Genomic DNA, 22,429 nt, shown 5'->3' on the forward strand with positions numbered 1-22,429 from the left:
GTAAAAAGTTGGTCCGGGATGGGGCGACACACTGGCACTGACTGGAGGAGAGTAGGGAGGGGCCAATTCGCGGCCGTACCAATCAGCGACGCGGGATTTCCGTGACAGACAAACAGACGGAAGTACCCCTTAGACAATTATATAGTAGGATCAGCATCATACATGCCCCCAAGTGAAAACTCTGACACCCACTTGGGCTAAAGAAAAGTTAACTCCTTCAATGCCAAATACTTTGATCACTAATATCTCTGCAATGTAGATGTGAAGAATGTAGGGGGTGTATGCCACTATTGCGTCCTGTGTCCAGTTCAACATGAAACATTTGGTGAAAAGTCCTCTTTAACCATGTAAAGGATGAGGTACTCTGAGCCATAGATAATTCAAACCTCATGTAAAAGCTTCATGGTCCAATATTTCAGAAACTTGCTTATTGAGTGGAAATCATCTTTAAAGGGAACCTGTCACAACCCACCCCCCCCTCCAGGTGTTAGTAACTAAAAGAGCCATCTTGTGCTGCACTAATGCTGCATTCTGACAAGGTGGCTCATTTAGTTATTGTTCGTTGCACTGCAGAAATAATCGCTTTTTAAATTTGTCCCTCATACCTTAAAATTGCCACGGGGGCAGGTCTCTCCCCCCTAATCCACACGCACCACATCCCTCACGCTGCGAGCCGGGCACCGCCTCCTCGGCGTTATTCAATTCTCCAGGCGCCTGCGCTGTCATATTCTGCCTTGGGCATGCGCAGTTCGCGCTGTCCGTCCACTGACATCACTTCATGTCTTGCTTACTGCCCCAGTGTGGACACGCGGCCCGAGATCCCGCCCCGCAGATCTCGGGCCGCACAGGCGCAGTAAGCAAGACATCAAGTGATGTCAGTGGTCGGGCAGCGCGAACTGCGCATGCCCAAGGCAGAATATGACAGCGCAGGCGCCTGGAGAATTGAATAACGCCGAGGAGGCGGCGCCCGGCTCACAGAGTGACGGATGTGGTGCGTGTGGATTAGGGGGAAAGACCTGCCCCCGTGGCGATTTGAAGGTATGAGGGACAAATTTAAAAAGCGATTATTTCTGCAGTGCAACGAACAATAACTAAAAGAGCCACCTTGTCAGAATGCAGCATTAGCGCTGCACAAGATGGCTCTTTTAGTTACGAACGCCAGGGGGGGTGACAGGTTCCCTTTAAGTGGAAGTGATCTCATAAACATATTCATACTGTTCCTCAGTTACATTTAAGCGTTTCCTCCATTTATTCCTCACAGAGAAGGAGAAAACAAACAGGTAGAACCTCTGGACCCTCCTGCAGAATGTGCTCCCGGAGAGCGAGTTTATATCGAGGGATATGAGAATGGAGAACCTGAGGCAGAGCTTAAACCGAAGAAGAAAGTCTTTGAAAAGTTGCAGGTATTTTCCCATTTACTCCACATTTGTGCACTAAGGGCCCAATTCATCATTTGCAATCATTTTATTTTTTTGTCTTGTGTTATTCGCTGACAGTTTTTGTGCCAAATTTATAAAAATGGTGCTGTTTCTTTTTGTCTTTTACCAATTGTTATGCATGCCAGATTGAAAACTCCTTCAGTACCCTTACTCTATTAAGGACTGAAGTGAGATGCGCCCAGAAAATGCGCCATTTTGGTAAAAGTCACTGTTCTGTGAATCTGTCTAAAACATCTGGACAAGCAAAGGTCAAGATGAAACAAATGTTTAAATTACTTTAAACTAGAAAGACCGTTTGAAAAGTTGAGCAAAACATATAGGGAATAAGGTGCAAATACTAAAGCCACCAAAAGGGATCGAATAATTCCAGAAGTAGAGCAATAGCAGTGATGAATCAGGTGTTTATTTGCAATCATTCATCAGATCCTTGGTTAATGCCACAACTCTTTCTCTTCCTGTCTGCAGGCGGACTTTCAGATCTCTGAAGATTTATTTGCTCAGTGGAAAGAAAATAATTTTCTGACTAAGCTGGGGCCTGTGACCTGTAAAACACTACGAGGGGGAAATATTAGCTGATTGCACCCACTTTATTCCATCCAGTGGCATAGCCATCATCATTCACTTCTTTGTGAGAAGAATCGGACCTGAAGGCAACGATTAGATGTCCTGCTATTTATATGAATAGGTGCATGTGACGGAGGCTGCATCTGCCCATACCATTCCTGCCCGCCTGGTCTTAACCATTGTATACTGTCATATCAAATAAACACTTATCTCATTTAGTCCTGTGTGTTTCTGATTAATCCCCACAAAGCGACACAGATTTGGTAACAGCATTTATAAAAAGATTATACAGATTTCCAATCAAAAGCATGTGACAAATATATATCATAAACTAAAAGCAAAACCTTATTTTGGTCTCTAATATTTGGGCTAGGCTCCCAAAAAGTCTACATTTATACAAAATCAACATTTTGTTCTACCAGAAAGAATTACATGTGGATACGTTATAGTTACAACTCTTCTTGTGCTTATTTTATACTGCAGACATTCTGAAACATTCATACACTATCGGACAACCCTTGCTTAATCAATTTAACACCCCACAGAAAATTAATTAAATTAATTAAAATAATGTATAATTACCTCCAGCAATGCAGTATCAGTGATGTAGGGCCTGCAAGGGATGGCGTGACATTGTTGTGTTACGTGACCGCTGCAGCCAATCAACGGGTGCTGCTTGGCTGCCGCTCATCAATATTTGTAAGACAAATAGTGACAAAATAATAAAGGCTGTAGCTGTTCAGTAATGTCAGTGCCCACATCGCTGTAAGGTGAATATATACTGTTTATATTTTCTATGGGATCCTAAATTAATTACAGGAAATTTATCATCAGGTTTTTGCTATCCAATCTGAGAGCAACAATTTGTAGGGCTAGAGACCCTGATTCCAGTGCTATGTCACTTACTTTGCTGGTTACTGCAAATCTGATTAAAAACTGTTTTATCCGCTGCACATCTAGCAGCTCTCTAATGCCGAGCTCTGTATAACCAAGCCCACACCACTGATTGGCAGCTTTAGGTGACCACTGTGCATAAGCAGAAAGCTGCAAATCAGCGGCGTGGGCATGGTTGGACTACCTGGCAGCATCCCAAGTAGTCCTCCAGTGATATCTCCTGCTGATAAAACCGTGGAATTCTAAAAACTACATCGATCAGCTCAGTAAATGATACGTTGCTCAAATCCAAGTCTCTGCCCTAATATTATGCTGCTCTCTTAAGTAGAACAAACCTGACAACAGGTTCCCTTTAAGCGAGGGTTGTCCACTAGCCAGGGTTGTCCAATAGTGGGCAACCCCTTTTAATTTACTGACTCTACAGCCGGCTGACACATCACTCCTGAGAGTAAAGGTTAAATACAGTATCCCAGAAACATTCTAATATATAATAGACCACCACAAAAAAGATTGTATTGTAGATGCCGACAAGATTTCCTTTAAATCACAGCTAGGCCTAGGCCACTACAGGCAAACCAGACTAAGCATCCAAGATGTATGCTTTCATACAGTATATAATAGGTAAGGAAGGCAGTTTGATAAGCTTTAAGGCAGTGCGGTGATTTGTATTTAACCAGTCTCCTCAGGCAAGCATCATTCTGCGGACCATGAACGAGAGACAGGACCGAGCTGTGCGCGCACTGCCTCTGGTACTATGCTGTAAATCAATAGTGTCATTAGCTTGTCACAATCCAGCAGATCAGTGGACATAAATCCGTTTCTTCTGTCCCTTTCTATGTCACGGAACGTGGCTATTGTGCAATTATTAGATTGTCTATTGAAATCGAAATTCCAGATCAGCAAGACGTGACTATTATAAGCGATCTGTGCATTACTGCTCACTTCTTTTACCGTATCATGTGAGAATGTGCTTAGAATTAACACTGAATCATAAGGTGCGTATTCTAATCTGTAACACAAGTTGTCTAGTGGTGCAGGGAAACGATGGACATGTCAATTGAAGGTGTGTTCAGACCGTTATTAAAGTACGTGTTTCCAATATATGTTCACACTGCGACAAGCATGGCATTAAAGGGGGTATATACCACCTGGAAAACCGCTTTTTAAATGAAGTAGTTCCACTTGTAAAGTTAATGTAACAGATACTCACCTACCATGTCGGGTCTCCCGGTGCTCACGTGACACAGTTATGCTCTATGAGCCATGGCCACTAATGGGCTGCTGCGTTCTAATTCATCCGAAGGAAGCGAGAACGCAGTAGCCCAATTGTGGCCACTGATTGGCATTAGGGCTCCCGTGGCATAATGTCATGGGAGACCTAGCGCTGACATTGTTGGAATGGCGCTGGAGTGGGAGGTGAGTATCTTATTTGTATTTTACAAGGGGGACTTCTTCATTTAAAAAGGGGTTGTCCAGGGAGCGCAATAGTTGGTAAGGCTGCTTCCTGAAAGCTGTCTATGAAAAATGTCTAATTCATTAATTATTTCTATCCCGACCATGCTCCATTGTGCGCTTGTCCAGATTAGGTTGTGGATTCAGTGGGTACAATGCTATAGCAGCGGCTTAACAAGCTAATTTGCAACATTACTAACCACAAGTAGAATTTCCCAATGTATGTAAGCATCTAAGAAAAGCTCTTTTGTAAATGTCGGCTAACAGGAATGACTCCCAAGTATAAAATAAGAGTTGAAATACCACAGGATTGCAAGGTAGCTGCAGCATTATAGAAAGAAGTGCTGATTTCTATCATTACATTGTGCAGAACGCTAAGCTTACCAACAGCATTAAATGACCTTCAAACCTAAAAACAGCAGGAATGAGACATTTATGTGTACACCTAGAACCTTTTCCTAACTGCTCCAGCAGATCACTGTTTTAAATAACATTTACACCAGAAGAAAAGGTGCAGTACCATAGGTAGCCACCACAGTGTACAATACTGGCTTTCCACCAGATGGCGCTCCATTCAAAGTTCTCCAGCTGAACCAATACAGTAGTATAAGATAATGAAGTCATAAAAATGAACTTCAACACATGTCGGTGCTTTAAGACTATATATATATACACAGTTAAGGCAATTGTTGTGAGTCCAGCAGCTTCTGGGGGTCTTGTGGAGCATCAGAGGATCCCTGAGACAGCAGAACCCTGAATATTCCTTGTGACAAGTTTAGGCTGAAAGAAAGAAAAAGTATGTATTAGTTCTAGTTGTGCATTTCACTGATACAATAACATTGGTAATTAAAGGGAATATGTCCCGTCCAGAAATGCAATTTATCTGCAGATATAGGAATAATCTGGATGCAAATAACACTTAAACCGTTTACGGGAGCAGCGGCCACAGGGAGAAAATGAAATTATATTCTCCCTACAAATGTTGCATTCCAGTCATCGGGGTGGTGCAGGACAGTTACCTCTCACTGCACATCGAGGGCATCGAAATCAAACTGAAACATTCAGAGCCAGCAATGCACGCACACGTTACAGAGGAGTCTGTCACTCAAAAGTGACGGGGAGTCATTACAGTGTGCCCACTATAGAGTGACCACTGCCTCGATGACACTGAAAGAGACTGGCTGAAGGGAAAATAAAAATTAATTTTCTCCCTGTAGCCACTGCTTCAGTAGGCTTGGCAGAAATTATTTAAAGGGAATCTGTCACCCCCAAAATCAATGGTGAGGTAAGCCCACCATCATCAGGGGCTTATCTACAGCATTCTGTAATGCTGTAGATAAGCCCTCGATGTATCCTGAAAGAGGAGAAAAAGAGGTTAGATTATACTCACCCAAGGGCGGTCCCGGTATGATGGGCCTCGCAGGTCCGGTTCGGGGCCTCCCATCTTACGATGACGTCCTTTTCTGGTCTTCACGCCGCGGCTCCGGTGCAGGCGTACTTTGTCTGTCCTGTTGAGGGCAGAGCAAAGTACTGCAGTGCGCAGGCGCCGGAAAGGTCAGAGAGGCCCAGCGCCACTGCAGTACTTTGCTCTGCCCTCAACAGGGCAAAGTACGCCGGAGCCGCGGCGTGAAGACCAGGAGAGGACGTCATGGAATGAAGATAGGAGGCGCCGGAGCGGACCTGTGACGCCCATAGGACCGGACCGCAGCGGGACTGCCCCTGGGTGAGTATAATCTAACCTCTTTTTCTCCTCTTTCAGGTAACATCGGGGGCTTATCTACAGCATTCCAGAATGCTGTAGATAAGCCCCTGATGATGGTGGGCTTACCTCATCATCGATTTTGGGGGTGACAGGTTCCCTTTAAACACAATTTAACTGTATAGATTATGTCTTTAGGTAAGTAGTGTTTCTGGAAATAACAGGTTCCCTTAAGTCTTCCTCCTAACCAACACTACAAATGGCAGAACTACAAACCCTGCAGGATATTGGTATCTTTTTGATCCTCACTACCATTTTCAGTAATAAGAATTTTACAACAGGACTATAACCTGATAACTTTCTTCTGTTGTTCCTACCTTACAACATTACAAATCAGATACAGATTTGTATCACTAGTAGAACCTGATAAAAGTTCACACATAAGACCACAATAGCATAAAGAGGGGTAGAGTTTAGTGATGAGCAAACATACTCTGATAAGGTGTTATATGAGCATGCTCGGGTGCTAACAGAGTGTCTATGGCGTGCTGGAAAAATATATTCAAGACCCCGCACCTGCATGTCTTGAGGCTGTTCAACATCCGCACCACATACAGGGTTTGCCTGTTTGTCGAGCAATCCCTGCACGTGTTGCAGCTATCGAACAGCCAACCATATTATTTGAGCACACCGAAGTCACTCGGTAAACACCAGAGCATGCTCGGATAACATCTTGCCGAGCACATTCGCTCATCACTAGTGCAATTCTCTTCAAATGTATTTGTCATGGATATATTTGATCAAAAGTTTTGGATTCGTCACATCCCATTCCACCTCAGCTACGTCCACTTTGGTGAAAGTAGCATAAAAACCCCATAAGTCTGTGTTTTTGCGTAACTCAGAGTTGCGCAAAAATATGTCAACGTTTCGGGATGTTTAATGCTGGAATTCTTGAGTAAATACCTTGATGAATCGGGCCCTTCCTGTTCTGTACAGAATTTCAGCAGCAATAGACTGGCTTTGACTTAATGACTTTCTACAGAAGAGATTTGTTGTCACACTCTGATCTGGACAAAGGTCATTGTCAAGGAAGGAGGTGGAAGTGAGCTGTGACGATCACCTATTGAAAATGGTACGTAATGTTTTATCTACCTTATAAAGAGGCGATTCTGTCACTGTAATCCTGCCCGTAAGGATAATGACGGCTAAACATGATCTGTACAGCACAGATGGTATGGGACTAGTGTTGGGGCCAGTGGCCAATGTGAAAATTGCATGATTTCTGTTTTTTAGATAAAGTTAGCAATTTGGAAAATTGAACACACAAGGGTGATGTGTTGTGGTGGCGTGCAGTCTTTTGTACAAGCAGAAGCATCATCTCATCTCTCCTGTGTTTCATTGTCTCCATGAAAAGACGCCATTCCAGGGAATAGGACATATTCGATCCCATTCATATGTTCCAGAAAAGATAAGTACTATTTTTTTCTCCACACCAGTGAAAAAAAATCGTCCACAAGATGAAAGAGTATGTTTATTCTTCTTGCAGATTCAGCATAGAAAAAAGCCCAAGATTAACCTCACTGAATGACAATGGGGCTAATCCCTGTGGCGGTTTGCCTGCATATCGTGGTGCATTTCCACAGCAGGGATAACCTTGGATTTCTGCAGTGGATACACTTGTAAATGAGAACATACCATTACTAGAAAAATAATGAAATTGAAACTAAACACAGAGATAGTGTGAGCATACAGAGACCAGTCGGCGCAAGAATGGAGACCTGTCATCCTGAAAGCTGAAGCACACTCTAGTTATGATGCCCAATTAGGCGGTTGTCTGGTCATAATATACTAGTGTACAATATATCAGCATGCACTGCGCAGATCCCCATTCAGTGTGTAACAGCCGTAGTCGGGTACTGCAGAACTGCTCCTATTAAAAAAGAACTGCGCTGTTCTGTAGAACATGGCCGCTGCACTTTGCATGTGTTTACATTAAACCCCTGCCAGAGCTGATCAGTGCCGGACCCCACCAGTCTCATATTGATGACCTACCCTCCATTTTGACCGGACAGTCCCCTCAATTTATTTTTTTTAAGCTGGCACAAAAACTAAGTCAGGTGCTGTATTTACAGACCTACTCATCCCTATAAAACTGGAGCATTACACGTTCTCTTCGCCAAAATTTGATAGGATGGGAGACCTATCTTGGCTCAGTACAAAAAGCAGCCATAATTCTACTTTGTGCATATGCTTCAAAACTTGAATCAAACTTTACGATTTCCATAATAGTAAGTAAATACAAAATTGCAAATTACCTTGTTCGGTCTGGCTTTTTTGTTGTTGGTTTTGGCCTGCCTGGGTCCCTGATGTGACGGCTGCTGTAGTAGAAGGAGCTAATTCTGTATCTCTGGGTGTGAACACGCTGCCATTTGTGCTGCCTGTTGAGCTTGGAGGGCTTGTGGGAGTCCGAGGTACCCCAACTGAAGGTTTTCTTGCCACAGGAGGGGGAATCTTGCTGGGTTTCCTCTGTATTGGGGGTTTTTCATCTGGACTGCGAGGGCCTCCATGTGTTTTAAGCTCTGCCACTAGGTCTTTCGTCAGCGATGATTCTGCATCTTGTGATGTTGGGGGTTCAAATACAAACTTCTTTGAACTCCGAGCAAACACAAAGCTGGCGGCACTGGCTGGTGATCTGTATGCAGACGGGGATTCTGGTGGTTTCTGTGGTGAAACAGGAGGTGCTGTTGGGCTTTCTACTGGGGATGAATCGGATCCCTGAGGGGATCTGTGTGACAAGGATTTGCGAACAGGTTTTTGGGGTGCAGGAATCCCAGGTAGTGGTTGCGAGTAAGGACTCTGTGGAACCCTAGCTTGTATTGATCGCAAACGAACCATCTGCAGCAAGGATGGGGTTACTATAGGCAAATTTGCATCTTCTTTTTGTGTAACTACAGTGATCTGACTGGTTACTGATTCCTTCTTGGTAACTGGTGCAGTGACTGGCTTCCATGAACTTGACTTGGAAAGGGGTGATATTCCTGCTTTTGAAAAAACTGGGCTAGTAACTGCAACAGACAATGGCACTTTAGGAACAGAGGATTCCACCATAGTTGATGGCACAGTGGTTTCAGAGGATGTAGTGGTAGTTTTAGGTTCTGTAGTGGTTAGTTTTTCAGTAGATTCTTGCGGCACAGTAACTACAAGCGTTTCTTTGGGCACACTGCTTATAGTTGAGGCTTTGCTAAAATGTGGCTTGTACATCATAAAAGCATCTCCATTAGTAAATTCAATATCTGAAGTAACAGGACATTCCGCAGAAGATTCTGAAGAAGGAGGTACAATTAAGTCTGTGTTCTTTGTGTCTAATGGAGGCACAGGGGCAGAATCATTCTCTATCACAAGTGCATGCTCTGAAGGCTTGGAATTTAAAGGCACCAATTCAGGCTGAAGAGCTGCAACAACAGTTAAATATTCCATAGTGTTAGAAGTCGACACGGGCATTTCTTCTTTCGGCACATCCGATTTGTCGTCAGCCTTGACGCTAACCTGTTCTGAATTTGGAAGTTCAGTTACTAGATGACGAGAAGGTGGAGGGAGAAGAAATAGCTCATCATCAGGAGGCGGAAAATCTGCCATGGATAAGTCCTGAACATCAGAAGACTCTGGAGGAGGGGGAGGCCACAAGGTTTCTTTCTGTGCAGCGTCTTCTTTTACTGACTGTGTAATATTGGCATCTGACTCAGATTTTCTAGAAGGAGGAGGTGTGGGATGATGAGCAGGTGGTGATGGTGGAGGAGTTACTGTTGTTTTAAGAGGGTCTGCTGCACTGGTGGGTGGTGGGCAAAAAGGAGCAGGTACACTTGGATGTGGAGGAATCAGGTCTTGTCCATCTTGATAACCCATAGAAGAACCAGCTCTAGCGGGGCTGACAAGAAGAGTGGAAGTATTCTCAATGGGAGATGTAGAGCTCACAGACATGTTTGCTGCTGACTTAAGACTAGACCTCTCTGGTTTTGGTGGTGTTTTCCTACGAGAACTTGGAGACTCCATAAGAGATCTTACAGGCATTGTTGGTGTACCACTTTGGCTCGAGTACCCACTTGATGGAGACATTGTTCTATCTGAACGACTTGGAGAATTTTGCTTTGGTCCAGCCAAAGACGGTAAAAATACATCGTTATCAGATGAAACTTTGTCTGCTCTTAGCACCCAAGGGTCTTTGCCATGGCTGGTCTTTGAAGGTTTTTTATCAGGCCTAGGGGGAAGACCTAATTCTTTTTGCTGTTGCAATGAATAGGTACGTGTAGGAGGTGGAGGGGCCTTTTTGCTTTTTCGCAATGAAACACTACGCACAGAAGAGCGGCCACTGCATAAGCTTGCAGCATCTGAACCATCTTGAGTTCCAGTGCTGAGGGCAGGTGATGCCCTACCAGTGCTTAATCCAGATTTCTCGTTTGCTTCTAAAGTATTATCACCACCTCTAGAGGAAATAGTGGAAGAATCTGATACTATTGTCTCTGTAGACTGTGACCGGCTCCAGTTATCACTAGATGAAGACAAGCCTCTCCCCCTATGCAAGGAGCCACGAATTGAGGCTGGGCTGGCTGTGGCAAGACTGCATCTGCTCAATGTTCGAACACTGGACCGACTCAAGGCAACCACATCAACAAGAGGAGGAAGAATTGCATTTGGTATTATTTTGGACATGTAAGTACCTTGAGGTGATATGGACATAACAGGGCTTACAGGGTCACTTTGAGGTGAGTGTGTGGTCATTCCAGGGACAGCCAGAGACTTTGGGCGCAGGATTAGTGGTGAGAGCTTAGATCCAGATTTCCAACCAACGCAGCTGTCATCATGATATACCTTGTCTATGTGTCGTTGTAAAGCAGCTTCTGTCTGCTCAAGAACAGCCAAGGAGATGTGAGCTCCATCAAGTGGCACTGAAGCAGGTTTTCCATCTACTGTAGGGATAACAACGAATTCCCCCTCCAGTCCTTGATCCCCATTTGCTACTGGAATTTCAGCACTCTTTTTTTCCAACAATTGACCGTTTTCCCTGCGAAACAACTCATGGATGCCACGATGTGTTGATGAGGGTTTAAGTCCTTTGGAGGCAAAAGAGAAAACAAATAAGCTCCCGATTGACATGTCGGACCAGCAGAATTGTTGGGCTCCTGGCCTGAACTGAGGCAAATTTGCCTCTGCAGCACTGGAAGAACAGTAGCACTGAACAAACCAAGTTAAAAGAAAGCCACTGTGCTACAACAATTCAGTATAATTAAAGGGAAGAAAAGGGTGCAATGTGCCCCACCCACTACCTCATAATTCAGGAACAAAAACTGGATGTAGAGATACAGGCAGATTGTTCTATGTTGCTACTAATGATGTCCCTGAAGAAATCCTCAGGTAGCTATGCAAACCGCTTCGGATGATGACTTATTGATCAGCGTTGCTACCCGGTGGATCCGTATGTTTTTATTGAAGTGCTTTTTTTTTAGTCACGTTACTCTGGTATGAAATCTTGTGGATTTGCACTATGTTTTTTTTATCAACTAGATGTTTGCTGCTAACTTTATCCAAGTAGTCATCAGGATCCAAAGCTATTTGCTTGGACAGCTGACTATTTCTTCATGGACTTCACAAGTAGCAACATAGAACAATCTGCTTTTTTTCCCTGAACGATGAATATACTGTGAATATACTGCAAGGCAGCAGTGTCATTTTCTTTTAACCTGTTTTGATTGAAAGACTTTGCCCTTTTATTAAAATGCTGTTGCTCTACTGAATTGTGATCAGGATTGATGTGGCAACACAGAATCTATATAACATTGCAGTAGCACTGACGTTTTCCAGGATCAGATGCTAACAGTCCGCTCCAGTGCAGACGACTTTCAGTGATGTGCTTACCAGCACAATAGGAAAAAAGTATCTATGCAATGTGTATATTTGGCCACCATTGCTAGACTGCTGAGGTGGTCGGTCCCCTAGGCAACAAGCTAAACGAACATAAAAAGAAAAAGCAGTAATTATCCAGTCAAATTTTAATGAAAAGCAAATGAGAAAGTTGCCCTTTTTTTTTCCAATCACTTTCCAATTTACCTACCTTTAAAGATGCAATTAACCCTTCAACGTGACCCTCATCTTGCAATAAAAATGTCACAAATGCATATTTGAAATACCTGATGTCCTCATTTTTAATCTTTCTGGTGCAGTTCTTATGATTTTCAGTTCTTTTTAGGTAAATAAAATGACTGTCCGCATTTTCTTTGCACAGTGTACCCTAGGGGTCCGATACACTCCCACTGCTCAGGGCTGATCCACCTTCAGGCAAGTGTGAATGTCTCAAGCTTGACGATTAATTTTTCTGAGACACTCCCTGTGCACTCGGATCATCAAGAGCAGGAGAGTGAATTCCAGGTTTCCAAAGCACTTTGTGCATAGAGAATGCTGATACTTGATTTAAATACATGCACCAGAAAAATCAAAAAGGGAGGGCATCAAAAATTTAATCTATGCATTTTTTTTATGATATTTTTTTTGTTAGATGGAGTGTTGCTTTAATTATGTTTCCTTCACAAGTTTTGTCTTATTTTTTTTCCCCAGAAAAAAACATTAAGTCAGATATGAAAATATAAAGCGCACTACAGTGTCCTTTTTTATGCGTTTTTTTCACAGTTTTGGCCATTTTTTTAAATTCTTGCCATTTTCCCCCAAAATCAGCCTCCCCCTACGGTTTTTTTTGTTTACATTTTATCATAGGCTTCTTGACAGTTAAAAGACGTAAATGTATTTTGCATAAAACTTTGCACTTTTTTGTGTTTGTTATAGAGAGTTCTCCTACTTTTTTTATTTTTAAAGTGACGTCTTAAGTGGCCTCACGAGATGTTTACTATTATTTACTCCAGAATTTGTACTAAATGCTAGTGCAAATCTACACTGGCTTATAGCTATTACATATTTGTGCTGTTAATTTTCTTACCAATCTCTGTATACCTGCGTTATCAGGTCCTTCAATTGTACCAGGTGACTCATACTCTGACTCTCAGACTTAAGCAGCCTCTTCACTTTGGACTGAAATCCGTTCCTCTTTGTGCATTTTCCATTAGAGTTCTGATGTGAACCTCTCTGGAAGACAGACAAAACTGGCTTCTGGTCCACACATCAGAGCCTGTCTGGTAAGGTGAAACAACCCGAGGACCGGATCAGTGTTGATAATGCAGGAAATACAGTGACCGGTAAGAAAATATCACAGCCATGCACCAGATAAACATTATCTATCTAGCTGCCAGGGTAAATGTACTATTGGTGTGTGCAAACATATACATAAAATATAAGCATAGGGATGTTACTATTGTACTCAGCCTCCCATCTAGTTTTTCATTCTTTCCATCAGGTCACAGGGATTTTAGTAATGAAGTTTCCGGTTAGTATTGTGAAATGAATGCAAGGCTCATGGTATTATGAAACTGTGCCTGCATTATGACACGTTAACTCCTTTCCTTCCTTAGAAATACCAAAGCACAATGTAAGAATCACAACGTGTTACTTGTCCCGTCCAATGCTTCTAACCCAAATGTACCAGAAGTGTGTGCAAGTTACCAAGTTCTGCAGCGATGTGCTGAGGCACTCCCACTACTGTAGCTCTCTTCTCCTTACGCTTCCTTCCTACCCTGTTAGTTGGAGTTCTGGGCGAGTCATAAGGTCTAAATGTGGAACCTGGAAAGAAAAACAATGGGAAGGAAGGTTACAAGCTTCTAGGATTTTGTAACATGAAAACCAATATGATCCCTGAATGCGTAGGAGAAACTCGTATCTACACTTCTTGTGTTCTCGGGGCTCAGCACTGCAGATATTGCGCTGAAACATTTCCCACAATTAGAGGGAAAGAAACTTGTTTTCCAGATGAAATACTTTACAGTCTAACAAAACGTCTGAACAGAGAATCATAGAGCAAATCCCCTGGTTTATCTCACGCATTATGTGCTTCCAAAATGTTCTCACCTTTGCGCTGGATCATCTCTGACCGAACAAACATTGCATCATCGGTGTTCTCTGTGGTGTAGGAAAGCGAACGAGCGCGGAAGCTACTGTCATTTGTGTCAGGTGTGGGCTGTGGAATTGAACGTGAAAGGAAAATTACAAGGGAGTCTTAACCTAACATATCTACACTTACGAAGCAAGGAAGAGACAGTACTAGGCTCCTAGAATACATAAATTAGGACCAAGGCACTAAGTAACCCAACTATGCTATAGTAAGGAACTGTTTATATGTCTTATTATGGTACATTTGGCTTCTTAGAGGGAATCTGTCAGTAGGACCAACCCTCCGGATCTACATGTCTTACACTGGTAATGCCCCCTTTAGTTTAAAATAAGCTTTGGAGGCAGATTCTCGGGGAGATCTATGTCCGGCCCATAGATCTTAACTGCTCATTTAGATACTAAAAACTGAGATTTCTATGGAATAAGACATCTGATCGTAGATATCAATATAATTTTATTCAATTTTCTATGACCTACATGCCAATATAGACTGCTTTGGATGGTTGATGTTACGGACAGATTCCCTTTAAATGCAAAAATCAGGTAACTATACAAATAGCCTTTATTACAAATTCTTCCTAACATATTCCTATTATAGTGTAACTTTCCAATGGAGATTTTCCTGCAAATTCATGGTGAAATCTGGGACCAAATCCACGTGTTAGATGTAGATTCATTGCTGATTTTGCTACAATTTGCCACAGATTTTGTCCCATGCATTGTAAGGTTGAAAATTTGCAGCATAACTTTAAAATCCACATTGCAGGTCTTTAGAAGCTATTGTTATTTTTTTGAACTGTATAGAGATTTGGTAAAATGTCATGCATTGTGCTACTACTGTAATACAATGCAGAATTACCATCTAGCTTTGCATCTGGCCCTTCAACATTCCTGAACTCTTTCGCTGCTGGCTGTTATGCTACTTCTTGTACAGATCTAACAATAGGTCTCTTGGCTTCTCTTCCTTTCTCTCAGTGTTAGAGATACCAGCAGGGAAAGAGGTTGTACACCAGCAGATCAAAGTTTTTATGAAGGGTAGACCACACAGGCTGTACCAAGGGAGGAAAATAAGCACAAAATGCAGTACGAAGAGGGGGTTTGCATTGGCTTTATAGAGAGAACAACTACAGCCGTCTCTGCTTGGAAAGTGCTGGAGGAACACACAAACTCCTCCACATCAGTGTAGATCCCTCACCAGCTGTAAAAGGAGAAATTACTCCAGGATTGAAAATGTATGGATACATGAGAGCTAGTGAAGGCAGCAGTACTATGGACACACAGACCTCACATGCTCGATGTATTACTGGGAGATGCAAGCATACCTGAAAGTCTGAAACTAGGGGCACGTTGTAAACTGCAATTTAGGGAGTATAAAAATAAATGAAGGGATGGGTGTTGCAGCTTGAAACTTAATGTAACTTATTTTTAGCTCAAGCACGAACATTTCATAATTATTTTTATGTCAAAGGTGTTCATGGCCTTAGATACAAAGTGATTGCATGGCTTTTCTGAGTCACGCCTCCTTCTGCTCCAAAACAATATCCTCATGCATCTGTCAATCAAGCGACACCAATTGTAGTCTCATTGACCTCAGGGAATATACAATAGTTGATACATGGACCAGGGAGAGAAAAAAAAAACAAGAAAGCAGAAGTATTTACAGAAGATGGCTTGTAATGCTGGGTATACTGACAAGATGTGTGCTTAAACTAGGGAATGTAAGCCCCCCCGCTCAAACATTAAAATATAGCGGGGGTCCCATGTCCACATAGGCCTAATACATTCATTTCTGACCATGATTTCAGGGTCAAGTTGAGGTCAACGCAGTTTACATTTCTTTTATGTAAAAGCAGTCAGATCTGGTTCTGGCTGGCTTTTTGCCCGCTTAAAATTTGACAACTTGATTGGTTGTCAATCAGTTGCTGGGCAGATTTTATGATTATATATACCTGTGCACCGGCGTTAGATGCTCAGTTCGCCGGTGCCTGAAGAAAAGAAGATCCCGCCCTCCCTCCCCTTATGTTATCATTTACCTGTCGTTTGGTTTTATTTGTGGGTAAAAATCACTCAATTTTGAGTGGATTTGGTTTATGGAAGTTTATGGACATTTTGGACTTATGAATTTATGGATATTATTTATTGGTTATTTATTCATTTAATTGGATTTTGTAACCCAAAATAAAACCACACGGCCATTTATTCCAAGCATTAAAAGTGTCTTGTGTCTTATTTTATATTATATTTATAGTTATAGGCCTTATGGGGACATGCAAATACACTATTCACAATTCAAATTGCAACACCAAGAAGGAAAAGTTGTGGAAATATGGAAATAACAAGATCAATAGACATGTTAATGATATGCAAAAAATAAAAAAAAAAGGAAACTAAATTTTCAAAACATCTAAATTTATTCAGCATGAGGACAGCGCACAAAAATACCTGCACTTACATGCCCTGGTATCAATGAGGTTACTAATGGTTGCTTGTGCTTTGAGCAGCCCTTATGGCCTAAACATTCTACTATGGCCTTTACTGTCTCCAGACTTGCCTCACACCTAGCACAAATGGGAAGTCACTAATGGGGAAATGCAAAGACAGCTGCCAGCAGCAGACCTTGATGATTTGCGTGCCCAACTGCATTCAGCAGAAAACTCCTTAGACAACCATTAATTACTTCATTGAACATGCCAAGGAGTAAATACATGCATATCTGCGCATGGCACTCATACTCTATATTGAATAAATTGAGGGCTTTTTTGCAAATAAAAAAAAGGTTTCCTATTTTCACCATTTGGATATCTTTTACATGTCTATCCATCCTGTGGTTTCCATAATGCCATGAATATCCTTCTTGGTATTGCAGTTTAAATGTTGACTATTATATGTAGCAATGAAAGTTGGCAATTTACAAGTTTACTTGGGTGAAGGAAAGCTTTTGTCTAAGAACTATGCTTTAAGTGTCTCAATGGGAAAATGCATGCATGAAGGAATTGCTGGGGATTTGTGCAAGAACAATCTGCAGCAGATTACAATTGTCGTCGTGTGAATGAGATTAAAAAATTCTCGTCCACGTGCTTGACCTGCAGTTCTTGTTTTTAAATCTGCAGCATGTTGATTTCTGTTGTGGATTTTCTCCAGAGAGTTCAACCTTTTCCATGTAAAAAGAAAAAATCTGCAGCAAAATTTGCAGCACATTTTTCCAGCTGTGTGAGCATACCCTAAAATGCCAATTGGATTTTAAATTGATTATCCGCACAAAGGAGACATCAAAAGTTATGCTATGCAGTATACAAGATCTAATCATTTCCATTAAAGGAAACCTGTCAGTAGGACTGTGCTGAGTAACCTACAGACAGTGTCAGTTCGGCGTCGTTATACGAATTAAAATGGTACCTTGGTTAATGAAATCCGTCTTATGGTTGCTGTTTAATCTGTATTTTCAGTTTTGGGTTAATGATATATGCTTGTGATCCGGGGCAGCCTGTGGGGGAAGACCTGCCACCTGTTTTACATACTGAATATTATATATAGAAAAAGAAAAATAATCACTCTCAGCAGGCAGGCGCCAGCGCTGCAGCATGATCGCATGTGTAATGTGCATTTAATTATTTTATTTGCTGGTATAACTAAATTCAGAAAAAAAGGTCTCAAAATGGTGTCGGCCGCGCCTGCGCAGTAGCATCTATCGGCGATGCTATAGATGCCACTGCACAGGCAGTTCCATCTTGCTACAGAATTTAAAAAAAAAAAAGTCTCCACTAGGATGGCGCCGGCTGCGAAGTAGCATCTATCGGCGATCCGATAGATGCTAGTGCGCAGGCGGCGCCATCTTGGTGGAGACCACTTGTTTGTTTTTTTTCTCTAGTAAGATGGCGCCACCTGCGCAGTAGAAACTATCGGATCGCCGATAGATGCTACTGCGCAGGTGCGGCAGGCGCCATTTTGAGACAGGTTTTTTTTTTACTGAATTTATACCAGCAAATAAAATAATTAAAAGCCCATTACACGTGATCATGCTGCAGCACCGGCACCTGCCTGCTGAAAGTGATTTTTATATATTTTTTTCAATACACCATATATAGTCGAGTTTAAGCTTATACTCGAGTGAGGGTCCGACAAGACGGAAGGGTAGCAGCATGTCACAGGAGACGGCTGCTGCAGCTATCACCTGTGGAAATCAAAAAAGAAGATGATCCAGCTTCCAAGCTTGCAAAAATGTATTGGATTAAAAAATATTAATAGATTCCATCAAGAGTGTAGACACAGCTACGGGTTTCAAACATCCATTGCGTTCTTTAACAAAGCACATGGCTGTTCAAAACGCGTAGCTGTTTCTACACTCTTGATGGAATCTATTAATATTTTTTAATCCAATAAATTTTGGCAAGCCTGGAAAGTGGATCATCTTGTTTTCTCAGTTCCACAAGTGTAGTTCCTTGCAGATCCCTGCCTCCTGGGACGCCTAGCTAGGGTGAGCTGGTTAATCTTTTTCTATTTCTAGCCAACACCTGTGCCCACTGCTAAAGAGAAATTAATATTCACTTCTCTCCACTCCAATGGGCGTGAAGGGCAGTGAATATTCATTTCTCACTAATAGCGGGCACAGTAGTGGCAGCTGCCGACTTCCTGCAGCTGCTACGCAATCACATGTGCCCGCTACTTAAGGGAATGAATATTCACTGCTCTCCACTCCCATGGGCTTGGAGGCCAGTGAATATTCATTCCGTTTATTAGCGGGCACATGTGATCACCTAGCCACTGCAACAAGCCAGCGGCTGAGGTTACTGTGCCCGTTATTAAAGAGCAATGGGTATTCACTGCCCTCCACGCCCATAGTCCCGGTGTGGCGAGCAGTGAGAATTCTGGTAACTGTCCTCTGCTTGTAGGCAGCGCATGACGTCACTGCTTACAAGCATAAATCAGCTGCTGGCATCGGAACAAGATGCTGCGAAGGAGCGCAAGGAATGTAAGTAGGATGTTTTTTGTTTTTTTATGTTTTTCTAATGGGTGCCATGCACACCAGGATGGGTATGAGGGTGCAATCCATACCAGTATAGTGATGACCGGCCATGCATACCTGGATAGTCATAAAGGAGTCATGCATACCAGTATAGGGATGAGGGGCCATGCATACCAGGATGGGGACGAGGGGGCCATTCATACCAGTCATATACTTGAGTCAATAAGTTTTCCCAGTTTTTTTGCAGTAAAATTAGGTGCCTTGGCTTATATTCGGGTCGGCTTATACTCTAGTACAGAGGTCCCCAACCTTTTTTGCACCAGGGACCGGCTTTAAGCAAGACCAGTTTTCCATGGCCCGGTGGGGGTGGGGCAGGGGCGGGCTTTGGTCATATGGGTGTGGGGTTATGGAGGGATGGAGCTTAGTGCATACTTATCATATAATTATGACATTTATAATGAGAATGTGATTCAACTTACCATAGGTTCAGAATGAGTGGGAGCACCATGCTTGTTTCCCTGGTGCTCTGCACCATTATTGCCCCATAGCTGTGCCATACAGTGCTCTGCACCGTTTATTATTGCCCCATAGCTGTGCCATACAGTGCTCTGCACCGTTCATAATTGCCCCATAGCTGTGCCATATAGTGCTCTGCACCGTTCATAATTGCCCCATACCATATAGTGCTCTGCACCATTATTGCCCCATAGCTGTGCCATACAGTGCTCTGCACCATTATTGCCCCATAGCTGTGCCATATAGTGCTCTGCACCATTATTGCCCCATAGCTGTGCCATACAGTGCTCTGCACCATTATTGCCCCATAGCTGTGCCATACAGTGCTCTGCACCGTTTATTATTGCCCCATAGCTGTGCCATATAGTGCTCTGCACCATTATTGCCCCATAGCTGTGCCATACAGTGCTCTGCACCGTCCATTATTGCCCCATAGCTGAGCCGCTACTGCTGCTGCAATAAAAATAATAAAACACATACTCACCTCTCTTGCTTGCAGCTCCTCACGTCCCGTCCCGGCGTCTCTCCGCACTGACTGATCAGGCAGAGGGCGGCGCGCACACTATATGCGTCATCGCGCCCTCTGACCTGCACAGTCAGCGAGGAGAGACGCCGGGAAGATGGAGACAGCGCCCGGCGTGTGGAACCTGGACAGGTGACTATGTAATACTTACCTGCTCCCGGCGTCCCGCTCCTTCCCCCGGACAGCTGGTCTTCGGTGCTGCAGCCTCTTCCTCTATCAGCGGTCACCGTTACCCCTGATTAGAGAAATTAATTATGCGGCTCCGCCCCTATGGGAGGTGGAGCAGCCTATTCATTTCTCTAATGAGCGGTCCCACGTGACCGCTGTACAGGGGAAGAGCTGCTGCACCCGGAGACCGTGGGACGGGCAGGGGGAGCGTCAGGATCGCCGGGACTAGGTAAGTATGCCTCAGCGCCCTCTCCCCCTCACCCGCCGACCCCACCGCCGACCGTGACTCGAGTATAAGCCGAGGGGGCACTTTCAGCCCAAAAATTTGGGCTGAAAATCTCGGCTTATACTCGAGTATATACGGTAGCTGTCAGCGGCGCCGCGGACCGGCTGAAAAACCCCAACGGCCCGGTCCTGGTCCGCGGTTGGGGACCTCTGCTCTAGTATATAAGATACGAGGGGCATTCATTAAAGATTTCCGCTGACCCACTTCTATTTATCACAGGACGCTGAAACTGAACTTGTGTAATGATATAAGTCTCTATAGGTTAGGTTACGTGCCAATTTGCCACTCAGAACTGATAACGATCTTGATTTCATAGGTGCTCAAGTGATGTGAGGTTTGATAATGGACCCAGTGGAATACATGAAGTTCCTTTACTTTAAAGGCCACACAACAAAGGAGACGTTTGATGAGATGAAAGAGGTTTATGGTGATGATTCCCCATCATATGATGTAGTCAAGAACTGGCATCCTCAATTCAAAAGTGGTCGGACTTCGGTGCAAACAGCTCTAGTTCCAGGGTGACCCCACTCTGCTATTAATGAACGCAGCATCCAGCAAGTGGAGGTCGGCATTTTGGAAAATTGCCACCTAGCCCAAAATGTCAAGATTAGTGTGGGATTCGTGGAAAAAATCATCCGAGACCATCTTCACGTGCTTAAGGTATCTGCTCCCTGAGTTCCTTGGCTGCTCACATCTTTCCAGAAGCAGGAATGAGTCAAATGCTCTCAAGCTCTATTGATGATGTGCCATGGAAACCAGGAAAAAAATTTTCAACAGACTAATCACACAGGACCAATGCTGGGTCATTCACTATGATCCTGAGACTAAAGACCAGTCGATGCAATGGAATCATCATGATTTACCGCCTCCAAAGAAGACACATGCCCAACCCTCGGCATTAAAGGCCATTCTCAGTTTTTTGGAACCAGCACGGAATAGTATTGATGGATTTCCTAGCAAAGGGTACCATGATCACTGGGGCATATACTATGCTTCACTGCTGCGGAACTTGCCATCAAAACCAAGAGACATGGCATGCTCACCAAAGGTTGTGCAAGACAATGGACCAGTTCACAACTCACATGTTGCCCAAATGGAAGCATACCAGACCTCGCACCATCGGACTTCCAACTCTTTTCAACAATTAAGTTAATTTTGAATGGCAAGCATTTTCCAGATGATGAGACTCTGATTTCCAATTTTTGGCGCAACCTGTCGACTTCTACCTGGAAGGTGTTTACAGTTGCTTAAAGAGATGGGGGAAGTGTGTGTCCCTAGGTGGCACCTACGTAGAGAAGGACTAATAACTGTGCCAAGTTTCATTGCTCTCAGTCAAGAGGAAGTGGGTCAGGGGAAATCTTTAATGAACGCCCCTCGTGTATATAATATTCCGTATGTAAAATAGAGGGCAGGTCACTGAGGGATCAGTGACCTGTCAGAAGCCATACAGATGAATACCTAAGCAGAGCACCACAAGAAGATCCCCCCCCACACACACAGGCTGCCCCGCAGCATGAGCATATCATTAACTCAAAACTGAAAATACAGATTAACCCCTTAACGACTGCCGATGCGCCTTTTAAACGGCAGCAGTTAAGGGTACTTATTCCTCAGCGACGCTTTTAACGGCAATGAGAAATAAGGTTATAGCGCCCCCAGAGTCGGAAAATCTCCAGGGTCTCGGCTCCTCTGATCTAGCACATCTTGAGGAGACATAAATGGGGTAGATTTTTCCTATTGGTTCATTTTGATCACTGTGATAGACCCTATCACAGTGATCAAAATAAACAGTAAAAAAAAAAAGTAAATCAAACCCCCTTTATCATCCCCTTATTTAGGTAAAAATAATAAAATAAAAAGTATATTTTCCATTAGGGTT

At 43.3% G+C, this 22,429-nt stretch overlaps 2 protein-coding genes across 2 annotated transcripts in view; one reads left to right on the forward strand and one right to left on the reverse strand.

Annotated features, from left to right (window-relative positions):
* YARS1 (tyrosyl-tRNA synthetase 1) overlaps window positions 1-2,221 on the forward strand; it is an 89,294-nt gene extending 87,073 nt beyond the window's left edge. The window contains exons 13-14 of the mRNA XM_077295990.1: window positions 1,262-1,403; window positions 1,905-2,221. Coding sequence (XP_077152105.1) covers window positions 1,262-1,403; window positions 1,905-2,015 — 253 coding nt within the window. The 3' untranslated portion in view covers window positions 2,016-2,221. The remainder of the gene's footprint in view (window positions 1-1,261; window positions 1,404-1,904) is intronic.
* NHSL3 (NHS like 3) overlaps window positions 1,821-22,429 on the reverse strand; it is a 46,742-nt gene continuing 26,133 nt past the window's right edge. Inside the window, exons 4-7 of the mRNA XM_077295981.1 lie at window positions 14,053-14,161; window positions 13,651-13,767; window positions 8,364-11,156; window positions 1,821-5,129 (exon numbers count right to left, since the gene is read on the reverse strand). Of these exons, the coding sequence (XP_077152096.1) occupies window positions 5,125-5,129; window positions 8,364-11,156; window positions 13,651-13,767; window positions 14,053-14,161 (3,024 nt within the window). The 3' untranslated portion in view covers window positions 1,821-5,124. The remainder of the gene's footprint in view (window positions 5,130-8,363; window positions 11,157-13,650; window positions 13,768-14,052; window positions 14,162-22,429) is intronic.

The sequence above is a fragment of the Ranitomeya variabilis genome, chromosome 3, assembly GCF_051348905.1.
Source record: "Ranitomeya variabilis isolate aRanVar5 chromosome 3, aRanVar5.hap1, whole genome shotgun sequence".
In the NCBI taxonomy this organism is placed as follows: domain Eukaryota; kingdom Metazoa; phylum Chordata; class Amphibia; order Anura; family Dendrobatidae; genus Ranitomeya; species Ranitomeya variabilis.